This window comes from Lolium rigidum, chromosome 3 (assembly GCF_022539505.1).
Source record: "Lolium rigidum isolate FL_2022 chromosome 3, APGP_CSIRO_Lrig_0.1, whole genome shotgun sequence".
NCBI classification, from domain to species: domain Eukaryota; kingdom Viridiplantae; phylum Streptophyta; class Magnoliopsida; order Poales; family Poaceae; genus Lolium; species Lolium rigidum.
The window spans coordinates 384,624,390-384,641,246 of record NC_061510.1 but is presented as its reverse complement, the minus strand read 5'-3'; the positions used below and the strand labels follow the sequence as shown (position 1 = coordinate 384,641,246).

At 40.7% G+C, this 16,857-nt stretch overlaps 1 protein-coding gene across 1 annotated transcript; it reads right to left on the bottom strand.

Annotated features, from left to right (window-relative positions):
* Positions 1 to 7,407: 7,407 nt before the first annotated feature.
* Positions 7,408 to 14,110, bottom strand: LOC124700714. The gene is made up of 17 exons (XM_047232802.1): positions 14,005 to 14,110; positions 13,854 to 13,911; positions 13,597 to 13,733; positions 12,709 to 12,760; positions 12,551 to 12,609; positions 11,796 to 12,274; positions 11,039 to 11,199; positions 10,658 to 10,846; positions 9,604 to 9,820; positions 9,446 to 9,526; positions 9,128 to 9,255; positions 8,959 to 9,043; positions 8,698 to 8,825; positions 8,510 to 8,615; positions 8,301 to 8,374; positions 8,112 to 8,151; positions 7,408 to 7,813 (listed from the first exon to the last, which is right to left on the bottom strand). Exons 1-17 carry the CDS (start codon positions 14,088 to 14,090, stop codon positions 7,749 to 7,751), a joined length of 2,145 nt encoding a protein of 714 aa, XP_047088758.1. The 5' UTR covers positions 14,091 to 14,110; the 3' UTR covers positions 7,408 to 7,748.
* Positions 14,111 to 16,857: the final 2,747 nt, after the last annotated feature.

The following is a 16,857-nucleotide window of genomic DNA, read 5'->3' as shown; positions in this document are numbered from 1 at the left end:
GGCGGTAGGATTGGTGAGTTTTGTTTTCACTCACTGGCACAGTTAGCGTGACCGGATTCATTAGAATATTATTAGGGTTGGGTGCTTAGTGATGTAATGTGTAAGTTGCCTTGATCTATATATTATTTTGTATGATAGAATTAGATTGTTAGATCTCTATGTTACATGTTTTGTATATGTTATTGTGTGCAGTTTAATCTATATGTTAATGTGTATATCTTGATCTATATGTTTTTTTTGCGGGTAAGCATGATCTATATGTTGCTATATACATTTATAGTTTTTTTTATCTCTTTTACATAGTCAATTCCAGCTCTCATCTTATAATAAGGATTGTATTTTGATGATATTTCCTAAGAATTTGATTACCTCGTTAGGGCCAATAGAGTGTCATGTTACCCTCCCAATTAGTAAGACCCTAAATTATTTTTAATTAACTAGTTTAAGTTTAGCTACTGTATGTTTGGTATGTTTATATTCCAACTTCAAAGATTTGTTTGTGCAGTACTTATTGATTCGAAAGTGGTATATGGGGCTGGGCTGTCCGTTTCGAGAGGCTCAAATACACTCTCTAATACGACTCCCTTATCATAAGGATTGCAAAGCACTGGTTGTCCCTCAAACCATCACTATTGTGATGTTTTCGTTCACTGCATAAAACTTCTTTTTAGTTAAATTAAAAGTGCCTTATGTATTATGCAGTGTCACCAAAATATCACATAAGTGAAGAAAAGACAACTAAAGTTGTTGAACATTTGCAACAAAACCTTCTCATGCATGAAGACAACAAGGTGACCAAGAATTATTTCTGTAGAACTCAGTTTGCATAGCTAGCAATTAAATCTATGTTGAAATACATGTATGCATCTAGTTTATGAAATGTATAATCAAAGAGAAATAAGTTTTGCTTATGTATTTCTAAGCAAATGTTTACTATGGATTACTAGGTATAACTGAGTAATATTGTTGCATAGATGAAACATCCGCGATGCTTGCAAAAAACATATGGCTGGTTGAAATAAATGTGTGCCATCTGAGATAAATATGCACGGCTGCCTAAAATGTACCTTATGCGATGTTACAAGTGTCTTATGGGTGTAAGAAAAATATATGTAATGATCCTTTATATCAGAAAGGATTATGACAACAACATCGTGTGTGAAAGGAGATCCCATCGCACAAGGTTTATTAACCGTGTTCGTTGTGAAGCAGCATCATCCATATTTGTATAGTGACCGTAAGGTTACCGTGTGCGACCGGCCATGTGTTTGCAGACATGTTCTGTACTAGTGGCCGGATAACCACAATCCTCGGTACGTCGTCAAGCCACGTCTATCTCTATCTCTACTACTTAAAAAGAAGGAACATGTTCCTTATTCTGCCAATACGTCTCAAGTTTCGTCGTCCTCTTCCTCCACCGCTTCGTTTGTCGCCCCTTATGGGCCTGGCCCAATTTCATGTACCGTGCCGTGCTCCCTCACCCAGCAAAAGAACAACGAAGAAGCAGGCAGAGAATAGCAAATAGGGTCGCCTCTAGGTTTCCCCGCCGCCACTCAATCGATCGATCTCCGGCGGCCAGCGGCGCATACCTCCTCCGACGGGAGGAACGCAACCCCCGTCCTGTGGTTCCTCTTGATTCTTTACCGGAAGGTTGGGGCGTTGCAACTTGGACGCCGCCCCTTATGGTCTTGGCCCACTGCAGCCAGATCCCTGCACGGCCGCCGCCGGATCCTTGCACGCCGCTGCAGCCGGAGCTCCGCAAGGCCGCCGCCGGATCCCTACACGCCACCATTGCTACAGCCCACCCATACCATGCACCTCGCATCTGGCTCGATGAACCACCCCTCCACGCTCTACACCACGGACACCTCCACCGTCAACCACAACACCAACCTCTACGGCTGACTCCCACATTCTACGTGGACCTCCAGAACCTCGGCGGCCATGGTGTCGCCTGCCTTGTGCTAAAAAACTTCCCAACAACAGCGATATGTACGTGTTCCAAAGGGTACCTTGCTAACATGATCGACAGCCTGCACCCATGCCGTATCAGACATTTGGTAAGGACCCATTTGGTAACGATGCACCAATTATTTGATTTGATTCTTAAAGCAGTATGATTTGTGTAGTATTTACCACTTGATATTGGTTTCTTTCAATCGATGCAATTTGCCTGTGGGTTCTTAACTGTCTTGCACATATTTGAGTAGTAAAATTGACAAATGATCCATTACGGTAATGCATTAACTATATATGTTTGAGAAATACACACACAGGCTGCCATCGCCCCTTGCATTAACTATGGATCATTTGTCCCTTATTCACATCTAGCCACAGTGACGTAACTAAATCTAAATTACACTGAATACAAATTAAAACTGAAAAATCTGAATAAAACTAACACCATCGAAACTGAATCTTCAAACTATGTCGTTGTTTTTGAGCCTTCCATCTAATCTACCATTCCCATGATCCCTGAACAGGTGGCTGCCGCTATCTATTTTGTCATCGGGGCCGATGACGTCAATCTGGCCAAGTCAAACAGGAACCGATGAACCCTATAGGTGTGCCCCGGTTATCGCGGACACCACCAAGCAGCGAATGCTTAGTGAGGACAGAGGGTCTCCTATCAAGCACCTCCTCTATGTGCACAATAACTAGGTAAGTTAGTGAGCACCACATGGTTCTCTCCACTGGTGCGGGAGGCGAGTAAGGCTTGTGGCGCGAGCAGCGGTTCCCGGATCTATTTAGTGCCCATCTCGCATGAGTTGTCCAGAGTTTCAATAGAGCGCCGAAGAGTTTGGAGATGACGTTCTCCAGTTCAGGAGGGCTGGGACTCCCCACTCTTGGTCATGAAAGGCAGAATAGCATGGATCTGTTGCAAATACAAGTTCAAATATTTCAGTATTTCCATGTGAAAGCAAGTTATCCTTCAAACAAAAGTTTGAGATTATTTTGAAATTTTAAAAGATTAGAGCAAGGATGTTTTCGACGGAAGGAGTTCTAAGTTAGACAACAACATTAAGCTCCATGGTGAGTGTATTGTAGAATGTTTTTCTCCGCAAGGGAAAGAGGTCCCTGCTTAACAGTTAATTAGGTGTATGCTCATTAGGGAAAGAGGCGTTGGCTGAACATTATATATTCAGTAAGCACTGCCAAATAAGGAAATAGTAAGCATTTGGATTTATATTAGATGATGATATGTTCAGTCATAAAAAAAGAACTAAACCAAATTTATGTTCTTCAAGCACTGAGTTTTTAAGTTTGTGTGTAGCTATTTTTTCTGTGTACAAATAAGAGATTGCCAATATATTATGTCTACTCGATAATACTCATCTACCCAATGGCTATAAATGGTGCTCAAATAGTTAGCCAACACGAATAATAAGAGAAATTTCAACTCCTATTTGATGATCAACACAAAACTGACAAAGTTCTATCACTTATCGCTGATGAATGAGCTAAACTGACATCCTCTTATCAGGTTTAGTGTGACTCGCATGACGCAATTTTGCGTCGGCGAGGAGGACCAAGCAAGAAGTGGACTGTCAGCCTTCGAATTTCCTGTGATCCTTGGCGTCGAGAAGATGCCACCCCAGGCCGTCTCTGCACTACAGGTGCACCAATGATCTTATGGTGGCTACGTATTTACATGTGTACCATTTTAAGTGGCGCTTATATGTGGTTCAACACAATGTTTTTAGAAAGTTGCAGTTTTTCAGACTAACAATTCAATCAACAATTCTAAATAGTGAGGTTTTGGTGATTCTGCAAACACCTGCCATCCTCAGTTTCTAGGTGCCTGCCAGTGACTAAAGTTAGTGCATCCAAAGGTCGATGCAATAATATGTTTGCATTATGTATTTGCACAGACAAACAAATTACATGAATTGAGCTCATCATGCGTGTGCATGGCATTTTCCCTTTTTGAAACCAAGGCAAGAGCACTGTTATGTTATTCAGTTACTCAGTGGTAGAAGTGATAATGAAAAGTGTATTTACAAAACACAAGACCTGCTTGTAGGGTGAAGATTCTCAAGTTGAGTATCATATTCCTTTGTTATGCTGCATTTCCGATGCCAACATTTATTATCTAGCTCGCGACTAAAGGGGAAGCAATAACTGGCATCAACACTTTTAAGGTCAGAGCGTATTTGAGGATATATGTACTCATGCAACAACTGAGATTTTGCTAGAGTATCTTATTTTACTTACAGCATGTCGCATATCTATTGAATCCATGCTTAAAACCCTTGAGGAGATTAGGTTCATATGATTGTTCGTATGACTAAATTAATCTCGCGAAAACAAATTTGTGATGCCAGTTGTTGCTGTTCTGAATATGCGAAAAATCCTTTGTCAGATTCAGTGTTACCTCTGAAATAATTTACCTTTCGAAAGCTTTAATTACATTGGCCTCTTCTTGTGCATGATGATAGGTCATATATTTTTTTCCTTCACACTCCTTTGAGGAAAAGAAATATTTGATGGTGTTAACCTGCCACATGTTAACTGTTTACAACAAAGAGTATATATGAGTCATACTTCTTTGATCTGAATCAGCTCTGATTTTTCCATGCTTGCATTGATTCGTTCATACGGCACTAACATGACTAATATCTCAAATTATCATGACAAGGATGCCTCCGTTTTTCTTGTGTGTTTGCTTCTTTGGATGATGATTATCCTTGCATTTTTAAAATTTAGAAAGACATGACATAGCAGACATGTACATATGAACGAGGGAGAAGAAGACAATCATTCAAATGAAAGGATGCTAAGCAACCAAGCATGGATATGGATACTATGCTAGCAAGACACCGAAGAATTATAGAGAACGTGTGAAGATGTGGTGCACAATATTCCATCATACTATCTTCACCAATTTGCATGCTCGTTTTTCCTTCTACTATGTTACTGTGCAGATGTCATATGAAAAGGATGTGATAAGGCTTAATAAGGAAATTGTAATTGTCATGACCATTATATCATCCAAGAATTGGTAAAGTTTTTGTTAATCATTCTTTTTGGGAACTAGCATTTTCCCTATTTGAATGGTGGTATTAGTGTCCTATGTAGTTCTATTATTGATCAGTCTGCTTCTTATATTTTTCAATGGGAGGTAGAGAGTCTTGTAGATGAAAAGGGAGCTAGAAGGGCGTGTAGTGGCTGGTAGAGCGGGTTGAATCGGAAGCAATCAACATTTTGGACAATGCTGAAATTTATCCATGATGAGTTTGTCAAGCATGGCTGTAAATCGTAATTACTTCCGTAACAATATGAATATATTTAGTTAAAATTTATATATGTGTAATTACTAATTTGGGACACTGATATATAATTAGTAATAAATTACTTTCTGGCACAGAAACAAATAAGACAGGGTCATGAGCTTACAAGAGATAATTATATGAGTTGTTGCTTACAACGATGCTGAATTATGATCTTATCATTTTTGGAATACTACCTATCTATTTCTATGCATTTGCGTTTTCATGTGCATTTTCTTAACATGTATAACTGATAAAAATATTACGTATTACGAATCCCGTGACAACGCACGAGCATTTAACTATACATCTGAAAAGAGAGGTTGTTAAGTTGACAGTTATGATGAAACAGAACAGAGGTGTGTAACTTACCATAGAAGAGTACGAGAAAAGCTATAACTTGGAACCACGCAAATGTTATCTTGTTATGTGTTCATCATGCTACAATATATTATGATATCCTTGATATTTTTTAAATTTTTATAGTGAGTTCTGAATTATATATATGTATTGAGAAATGAAATTTTAGAACCCGTAGCAACGCACGGGCATTTGTCCTAGTTATATATATTTCTCCTTTTGCTGATATTTTGGTCACTCGGCATTTCGCCCTGTGCGATAACCATTCTCTTAGCTTGTACTAACACATAGTCCTTTTATCTTCGACAGAATTAATCATTCAACTTGTTCTGTTCAATCCTATACAATCTTTCCGACAATATTGCTGGCCAGTTGGGAGAAATGGATACACTGCCATTTATGACTGGCTGATCGTCTTCGTTGTAACCCACTCTGCTCCTGAATTGAAAAAAATACAGAGATGATTAACCAACAAGGAATACGAAATGCATAATTCGCAAATGGTACTGCCTACCAACGAAGATGATCGAGACTGATCCCAGCTAGCTTTGGTGCATCGCGCGCAGAAGCGAGCGAGAGCAATTACAGTGTATTAGCAGCGCACGCGAGCATGAAGAACACAAGCATTGTGACATCTTATATAAGCTATACCGCAAGCCGCCGCCGGAAGGTGAACAAGTCTTTCATCAATGGAGACGCTGCGCCGCCCAGCGCGCGTGCGAGGATCGGTTGAGGAAGTTCCTGCGACGCTTTTGTCTGATATAAATCAAAGAAAATGAAAGGGATTTCTGGGCGATTGAAGTGAACCGCGTAGCGACGGGGAGGGGACGACTAGACTGCGCTGTGTGGGACGGGTAATTTCTGTTCTTTTTCCATCCATTTTCCTTGGTTGTTCCGGTGAGTTCCTGTGCATATTGCATCTCGTCGGCATTAGGTAGTCTCAAATTTCTCGAACAGATCGGCTGGCCTTTCTCGGGTCCGCGTTCTTCCTAGATTTTTTTTTTTTAAATCTGGGTTCTTCCTAGAAAGTTGAGCGCGGTTTCAAGCGTTTTGCACTAGCGACTTTTCCGTACTAGCCTGCTAGCTGGGAGATTGTAAATCCATGAGTTTCCTTCACCATCAATTTTTAAGAAGATGCTGGTGTAGTTGCCCCTTCTCTCAAAGCCAGATCCATGTCGAAATGAGAGTGTTCAAGAGAGGCGACAATTGCCATCGTCCGCCAGTGGGGCGAGTTCATCACCCCAGGCGTCCTCTTCCTCTACATCGGCAGCTGGATCGGGTGGTTCGGCAGGAGCTACTTCATCCACGTCGACCTCGCATCCAAGATCACCCCCCCGTGGGGTGGATCAATGGTGACATCGTCGTCGACTGACATCGGCTACTAATTAGCGGCCTTGCGTGCATGGTGGCTACTCGGTCCCAATTCTGTGAAAAAATCTGCATCCATCCACTCATGATGCGCTCTGCCTCATTGTTGTCTCAGGGCTCAGCTAATTAATTAATTAATGGTGGAAGATTAATGTACGTTCTTTTGCTTTTAGCAGATGGGCAGCGGATGTGGGTTTGGTGTAGGAGCTGCAGGATCATGGAAAAATGGATGCTCTGTTGTACTTAAGAAACTGGAATCTTTTATAACTATTGTTCTCTCTCTTGTGTGTATTTTTATATTGTTCAGATCATTCATAGCTATTTCATGATGCACAGCATACTTTCTGTGTAAATGTGTGAACATGAACCGAGATGACAACTTAGAAAATGAATATTTGCAATATGAATAGGATTAGACAAGGTTCAGAATATTTGCTCTCAGTATTCTATATACAGTTAAGCCATGTGTTCTCCTTCTCTGAATGATTTTCGGTAGAATACAAGCCAAATGTCTAGCACAGCCAGTAGAAAATTTAGCATACATGGAGAAGTGTGAAAAAACGGTTGCTAGTTACAACACAATTGATTGAAGACTTGAGTCTAGTAGAGAAAAGCCTGTTCCAGTGCGCCAAGTTCAATCACTGGTTGGCACCATCGTGTTCATAACCATCACTTACAACACAATTGATATTTACGAAATAAATGAACACTTCAGTCTTGTAGAGGAAAGCCTCTTCAAGTGCCCCAAGTTCAATCACTAGTTGCCACATCATGTTCATAACCATCAAATTGGTTGTTCGAATTCGGCAATTCCGCTGAAATTAAGGAAATACAGCATCAGGGCACGAAACTGAAGGAACATCTAAGATTCAGACATAGTTTAACTTTCAAGAAGCCGGCATTTCCATAGTTTGGTACTCATGATCCAAACATACTAGCTCTATTTATTCTGAAGTGAAGGTAAATTATTTGCTTCCAACTTAGTTGGAAAGTTGAAAGAGTTCTTATTGGAAAGGACGTTTGGAACATTGTAATAGAAGCTCCATGATTTAGGAAATGAGATTATATATCAAAAGTTATTGTAATGGCTATCATGGTATCAAAATTGCATACCGTTGATAGCTGCCACAAAGCTCTGGTCTGCCATAAGTTCCTGGGATCACAAGGATAAACGTGATTATCACAATACAAAGGAAAAAATATAAACCATATGACTAGCTGACTGCGACATACACTGGAACAAAGATATTAGTTTTGTTCTTAGCTATAATTCTTCTAACATGTTCAAAAGAAAACACATACTTGAATTGGAGATAACACACTCCAGATGTCATCTGTCGCATGGTTAAATGAAGAGGTTCCCTGACTATGTCCATCTGAAAAGTTCCAATGCCAATATTTTCAACACTACCCAGCAATGCACAGTCCACAAGGGATTTAAGTTTGATGATCTAGAACACTGCATAGGGCATATACTATGAAATTAGAAAAGTGGGATGTAGCCATCACACCTGTTACAGGACAAGAAGTACCAGGAGCATCAGTCATCAAGGAGCTTAAGTACCCATTCTGTTGGTCAGTTGGACTTGTGCCTGCGATCAAGCCCTCCTCTCGAACCTACCATTAAAAATATATTTCAGGTTGTTGATGAAATATTGTGGGTGGAATTGTTGATTGTACCATAGGTAACTATACTTACCGGCAAAGCACTGTGGGATGGAATAGTTGGCTGTCCTGAGAATGGTCCCTGATCATTTAATATATTTCTCTGCATCGGGTAGCAAGGAGTTTCATTCTGTGACGTACAAGCATGGTGCTGACCAAGTTCTACAGCAAGTTAATTAAAATTATCAGATGCTATAGTAATAATAATAATTTTCTTATGATGAAGCAGCAATAACAGCATGGAGGATGAATGCAAAACCGGGATGTAGCAAGCACACTATTACAGGACAAGTACCAGGAGCATCAGTTATCAAGGAGTTTAAGGATCCATTCTGTTTGCCAATCAGACTTGCACCTGGAATCAAGTCGTCCTCTGAAACCTAGCATCGAGGAAACCATTTCAGGTTATCAACTAATAATTGCAGGACCAAATTGTTGATTGTGACATACTTAAGTTTACTTACTGAAACAAAATTCTGGGAAGGAACAGTTGGCTGTCCTGAGAATGGTCCCTGACCATTCAAGAAATTTTCCTGAGTTGGATAGTAAGGAGTTCCATGTTGTGGCATAGAAGGATCATGCTGACCAAGTTCTACAACAAGTCGATTGCCAAAACTATCAGAGTAATAATAGTAACAATAACAAGATTTTTTTCTTGCAATGAAGCAGCAATAAAAGTATGGAGGATGAAATTGGAAATAACAGGGAAGTTTTTTTTTCGAGAAAACGCAACAAAACTTTGCATTTCATTTCATTGTAAATAAGGAAGTAAAAAAACATACCTTTTACAGGACAAGAAGTACCAGGAGTATCAGTCGTGGAGGAGCTTAAGTATCCATTCTGTTGGCCAGTTAGACCTACACCTGTGATTAAGTAATCCGTAAATTGAGTGTTGACACAGGTAACAACCAAGATCGTGGAATACAATATTAAAATTCACCCTTTTGTGCAGCCATATTATTAGGATATGGCCATGTTGTTGTAGCTCGTACAGAAGGACCTGCATCTTTGTTCAGAGGGACTGCACAGACAGGGAGGCCATTGATCATCGGGCCACCATTGAACTTGCACATCACATAGTCAGGAATAAGACCCCCTGAGTTCTCTCGCTCCTCAAATTTCTCGCACGCCGATATTTTCCAGTTGTTCACTTTATGCTGTAACAGAATGTTTCATTTATGTACATGCTGGCTTATAATTTTGGATACAGCAATGAACCTAAAGTTCAGACCATTATAAAACCTCCTAAATCATTGAAAAAGAATATTTTACTGGGATAGCAATCAATTGATGCTATAAAATATTTGTTTTCTTAGATATTTTTATAATGAATCTGTTTTTTAGGGGTTTGCATTTGGTGTGCTAGGGTTGTTGTTAGCTCCTCTGTTGAATTCCACAGTGTTTGAAGGACTTAACATGGTGCCAACACAGGAATACCAAAATGTGGGAACCCAATTATTCTACATAATTCTGTTTGGGATATTAACTAAACAACAACATATTTTTAATCGTGAGGGAATAGGCCTATAGAAAAATAAACTCCACAGTAGAAGCAGAGGCTCGGTTTAGTCATAAGAGTTCGTTCTGAATCCTTCCATAACTAAACAATACCATCATTTCACCTATTTGGGAATGAAAACTGGAAGGGAAAATCCCAACGGTATAAATAAGAACTCACATCAATGCCCACGTGGACTTGAACCCCCAGATGGTGGGATCGCTCCCTTGACCAAGTAAGCTAGGCTCAATTCTCTAACAACATTTTGCCTTGTTTTGTTCAGCAATACCCGTGATAGGTGACCTAATTGCTATTCACTATGACACCATGAAGTATCCAAATCCCCAAAAGTAAATCTTTTTATATACCTTACCCACAATAAACGTGTATATATGTTGTAAGTGTGACATTTGCAAGATAATTTTCCGAATAGTATTATTTTAGTGAATAATAACAGCCTAATTGCGGTGGTAGCAGAACAGTATCAAATGCATACCTGCGGAAACTGATCAAGGTCTTTGATGGGAACATATAATCCATTTATCATCATACCAACAAGATAATAGAAATCATTGAAGAAGAGTTCACCCTCTGCGACTCTATAAGAATAGATCTCGTCCCCAGGATCACACCTGGTGGCATGATTAATCATGGTGCTCCAAGCCTCTTTCTTCATGCCAGTAAGCTGATTGCCAGAAAATACGAGTTCTTTTAGCAACTAAAGAAATGGTAGAAGATATGATAGTGCATACAAACATTTAGTATTACTGCAGTCCAGAATAGTTACAGGAGGTGCTGGATAATGATCAAATAATATCTATTACAGGTATTTTGGAATACTGAAGACTGAGAAATATCATTACAACTGCATATTTACCTTTTGTAGACCAGATTTATCTTTGTTATACTCACGCAACAAGTGCTTCACAGTAGTGATATTTTTCCCCGTAAGGGCAATCCAATGTTTGCCCTTTTGGGAAATTTTCTTCAATTGATGTATTGCATCTCCCTTAGATGGAACATTACTCTTTGCGTTTACTGAAATATACAAAAAAATTGCATGCGTTAAGACAAGATTGCTGATATGAAATTTGCTCATTCTAGCTATCTTTTTTTTTGAGGGAAAACAGTGGGGATTTCCCCACTACAATTCATTCTAGCTATCTTTGCATCTGATGTTAATGTTATGTATCATAAATACATTGTACAAATTACCATGCATATATTAAACTACCACATAATATACAGCATCACAATATTACAGCATTGAACACCCTCTGCACTACTGTGAAAATAAACATGTTAAAATTAAGTACTTAGGAAAGAAATGTGCAATTTGTAATTCCAGCTCTGCATACTGTTTTGTGACAGAGGTATCCGTTCCCTTCTAAAAGACTTCATATTTCAATAGAAATTAATGACATTGGATGTATAAGGTCACAACTCGTTATGAAACATATAATATGCGTTGCACTCTTTTTTTCTTAAATCAGCTTGGCAGCCACTTAAAAGAGAGGCTGTTCTTCAGCTGACTATGGCAGATAATACTGTTTGAGCAGATTATAATGTATCAAAATCCAATTAAGTATGCTTAAAATGTTTTGATGTTCAGAATCGGTAAATGAAATACTCACATTCACTGCGGCGGTCTTTGACAACGAAGGGATCAGTGATTGCTTCTTGAACTCTGACCGTAAGATCCTGCCTTTTGACTCTTGCTGTCAATCTTAACTTTTGCCTGTGGGAGCTATCTTTAAAGATGATGGAACCAAGATCAGCCTCACCATTCCTGAGATTAACAGTTGTCAAGACTACCTCATTCCCTTTATACCTATGTATCTGGTTGTTGAATTCCTCTTTGGTAAAATCCTGGTGTCCCCGCTCAGTAAAAAAATCAGCATAGACTGGTAAAATCTCAATTTGTAATTTAGAAAGATCACCTCCTGTGATTTTCTTCTGATTTCGAAATATTGCTACCTTAGGGCTTCCTCCATTCTGCCATTTTACTGGACCACCAGTGAAAAGTGGATCTTTTGGTCTGTCAGCATCTACAAACCGTAGACTGACTACTCCAGAGCTGCTTCCAGTTTCAGGAAGACCTTCCGATATCGCCCTAAAATTTAAAGTAGGATGGGAGTGAGAAAGTAACAACAGGAAAGATATTCCCAGATTATGTCAAAAAGCAAATACTTGGTTTGATTTTCCATTTGCGGTTTAAATACTTGATTTGATAGGTTTTAGTATCATAACATGAACCGGATTTTTTTTTTGTAAAGAGTAATTTCCAGAGGAACTACACATTAGCATGTTCCATGCTCGACTTTTAAGGGAGAATTAGTATTCACAGCTATAGAAGGAAGACATATGAGAAAAATAAAATGGCTGGTACCTTGAGCTTGAAGGCTGACAAACACCATTAGGAGGCGCAGCTGCTTGTGGTTGCTGCATCTATTGCATGACAGGTGGGGAATGGGTTAAGATATGTATAGGGTGCAGTTACAGAGACAGACAAAATATTTTACATGGATAAAGGTCGAAAATACTAACCTCTGTCTGGCGAACTGACCGGATCATATCTTCCATGGATACCATAGAAGTCCTTTGGGGATGATACAGACAAAAAAAAAAGATAAAAAAATAATTAATTAAACAAAGGGAGAATTTATCCATCACATTGACAACACCCAAAGTTGAATACTCTAAAAGATACCATCTCCTTATATTTTAACGCGTGCAGTTATGATTACTGAAGAAGAACACATTAGTACCATGGTTTACTCACTCGATAAATATAACTTGATAATCTGAACTCGAGTTAGTACTACAGTTGTAAAGTTTCGTTTCTAAATATGATCTTTTTTTTGAAACAGGCAAAAAAGCTTTTGCCTTATATTAATATAGGAGAAGAAAACATGGGGATGGCTGAAGCCATAAAAAAGAAAAAGGGAACAAAAGGGGGGAAAAACGAAACAAACCGAGAACGTTTCTAAATATGATCAAGCTAGCATGTTGCTGACAACATCTTATCGTAAAAGGCTATGTACTTTCCACTTCCAGGGGTCAAGAACTGTCAGTTTCCATAACAAGCAAGTCAACACTTCACTGGTTAGTTTCCAGAAATATGTGCATTTCTAGGGTCGCTCATAATAACTAGTGTAATCCTAAGGGGAAATCTATGTGGCATATATATGTTTTTTTTAGATAAAGGAGCATAGCTCCAGCCTCTGCATTAATAGATGCACACAGCTTGCTTTATTAAACCAAACTGTGAAATCACCAAAATTCCGATAGTACTTATTACATTCACGGATCAGTTAAAGTGGATACATGAATCAACAAAAAAAAAATACAGCACACAGAAAAGCTATGCATCTGCTATTCTATGAAGATGCCGCCACCCAGTAATGTACCCTAGAGGAGAGAACATGTGTGTACCTGTGAAAATCAGCCAACTGATCCGCCAATAATGCCCGTAGCATGTTGGGGAGCTGGAGGAGCAGGCTCTCCATGGACCCAATCCGCAGCAGGAGCACCATCAGAAGTACAAACAGTTTCGCCATATCGAGCTGAACCTGTCGCACGAGAACCCGACAAAGTCGTCACCTAGTGGCCGCAGAACCGAAAACAGAAACCGGGAGGGAGAGAAGACTATTCAAAATCGAAATGCGGAGAGTAGAAGGGGATCCGCTTACCTGGCGAACCATCTGCGCCATCTGCTCGACCGTGGCCGCCCTCGCCCTGCTCCTGTCCCTGCGGCCACCGGGGGAAGCGCAGATCCGGGCGACAGGTTAGTTCAGGTTAGGGAGACGAAAGAAGGATGGAGTGATCGGGAGGCGCGCTCACAGCCACATCATGACAAGCACCGTCCGCCGCAGCCGCTTCCTCGGGGATGCCTGCCCGACGGCGTCCAGCGGCCGCTTGTGCACCATGACGCGCTTTCCGGTGGAGCTGGGAGCTGTGAGCGAGTGGGGGAACTCTGCGATGTGCAGTGGTCGTGTGGCTTGGGAATTTTGGAAGCGAGCTTGGTCGCCTATATATACTAGTGGGGCTGGGGTTCAGGGGTTTGGAAGCTAGCTCGTCTACTTGGATTCAGAAATTGGAGGGAAAATGAGAAGGGGCGGAGCTCGGCACCCACGGGCCACGGCTCGGTTCCGAGATGGTACCGCGTGGAGTGTCAGGGTGGGACTCCCCGACCCCGGGGTGGTGGTGGTGGGGTGGCCGCGGCCATGGCACCGGAGAATTGCAGATCACCACTTCTAGTTCTACGAAAATGCTCGGACATTTTTTTTCTGCCTTATTATTTGGTGTTTACTCTTTTTTTATTTAACTGATAAAGACATTCATCCCTCCACAGCTCCACTGCTCGTCATTTGCGAGAAGACATTCAAAATGGTTGACATCGAGTTTTGAGTTGCACAATGCCATTGTGTATTGTCTCCATTCTCCAAGCCAGATCGTTGGACGGCTAAGGGCATGGCCAACGCGCCAGCGTGTGCTAGGTCCCACGGGCAGGCTTGGGTGATACCAAGACATGCAAACTAGCTGCTTCCGGATGGAAGGCTGCCTCTTACACCCGAGACTCGAATTGTATGTTTCGAGTTGCCGAACATCTCAGTGTGACATTTTCAAAGGTGTCGCAACCTCTTGTACAATGTAAAATTCCAAAACAGCACCTCCGATGCGCTTCAAATTGGGTTGATAATCGTTCCACACGTAATTTTCCATTACATCTTGAGACAAATGCAACTACAACCATTAAACCTGTCAGGTAAAGGAAAATATACCTATCAAGCTTGCTAAAGGGATCCACATATGACCTTTTCTGTGCTTTCCCATATGTATAATGATGAGACTGGCATGCAATCTGCTAAACCGTTGGGTTCAGGGTGGTGAATAAAAAGGATATATGTTAACCTACAACAAACCAACACATAATTTGCAATTGCATTTTGAGACAAATGCATATACCACCATTGAGCTTGTCAGGTAAGTGCAAATCTAATCTTCAAGCTTGCTAAAGGGATCCACATATGACCCTTTATGTGCTTTCTCGTATGTATACCGATGAGGTGGCATGTGTTCTGCTAACCCGTAGGGTCCAGGGTGGTCTATGATTTGTTAACCTGCTACAAGCCAACAGAAAATTCCCAAGCCACACGACCATTGCACATCGTAAGTTCATGAGGGTGATGTCGGCGAGGCCATCACTGGCATGGATTGAGTAGTGAGCTTCATGAGTACTCGTCGATCAATACAGTCGTAATGAAGTAGTCACTTAGGTCGCTACATTCGCCTCTGGTTTGCCTCCTCTTTCTCTTATGAACCGTGAGGGGTGGCATGGGATTGTATTGATCAGATATCATGGAGGAGGAAAATTGCAGAAAGCACGTTGGAATGTGGACACCTACATATGGTGCATCATTTCCCCGTCATAGTTGTACATATTGAAAAAAAAAACTAGAAAAGACCAAACCCAATTGGAACAGTTTTATATATGCATGTATTTCTCTTTCTTTTTTCGAAGCCCGATGGTTTATATATGCATGTATTAACTTAATGTAAACTAGACCAAGTTTTTGGAGAAATATTTCAACATACATAATACTAAATTAGTAACTATAAATATTTTTTTATAATATATTATTTGGATATTGTTGATGTTGCTATTTTTGGTTAAAATTAAAGAGGGTCGACTTAAGATAAGACTAATTGACCATTGTACGTGGAATAAAAATCGTATGCATCATTTCGACGCATAAGCCGGGTACTTCCCCTTTTAAAAAAAAACATTGTGCGTATGTATAGACGGCCGGGTAAGAGAAAAGAGCTGGAGAACCACAATCCTTGGTTCGTCCTCGAGCCCTGTTCCCTTTTTTTTCCTGATATATATTTTGGTCAACTCGGCATTTCACCCTGTGCGATGACCATTCGTATATAATACTTTTAGCTTGGACAGAATTAAGCATTCAACTTGTTCTGATCAATCCTATATAATCCTATTTTGGTCCAGTCGGCATTTCGGCCTGTGCGATAACCATTGTCTTGCTCATCAGGGAGTATGTACTAACACATAATCCTTTTAGCTTGGACAGAATTCAGCATATTCAACTTGTTCTGATCAATCCAATACAATCTTTCCGATAACATTGCTGGCCCATTGGGGAGAAATGGATATACTGCCATATATGGCTGGCTGGTCGTCTTCGTCTTCGTCGTAACCCACTGCTCCTGCATTGAGAAAATGCAGACATGATGATGAACTTACAACAAATACGAAATCATATAATTAAGTCACAACTCACAGATGGTACTGCCTACCAAAGACGATGATCGACACTGATCCCAGCTAGCTTTGGGGTATCGCCCCGCCCTAGCCAAACAAGAATGGTGGCAGAAGGGAGCGAGAGCCCTACAGTGTGTTACCAGCGCACACGAGCATGAAGAAGAGAGACATTGGCCGGGCATCATATATACATAAGCCGCCGAAAGGTGGACAAGTCTTTGATCAATGGAGACGCTGCGCCGCCAGCGCGCGTTCAAGTATCGGGCGAGGAAGTTCCTGCGAGGCTTCCGTCTGATAAACAACAAAAATAAAGGGGGATTTCGGAGCGATTGAAGCGAACCGCGTAGGGATGGGAGGGGAAGACTTGACCGCGCTGGGCAGTACGGGGAATTTCTGTTCCTTTTCCATCCATT

Coding starts and splice junctions, on each gene's coding strand:
- LOC124700714 (XM_047232802.1), bottom strand. CDS start 14,090: ATGGTGCACAAGCGGCCGCTGGACGCCGTCGGGCAGGCATCCCCGAGG. Junction 12,761..13,596: donor CAGTTGGCTGATTTTCACAG/GTACACACATGT, acceptor TCATCCCCAAAG/GACTTCTATGGTATCCATGG. Junction 8,152..8,300: donor GTGTGTTATCTCCAATTCAA/GTATGTGTTTTC, acceptor TTGTGATCCCAG/GAACTTATGGCAGACCAGAG.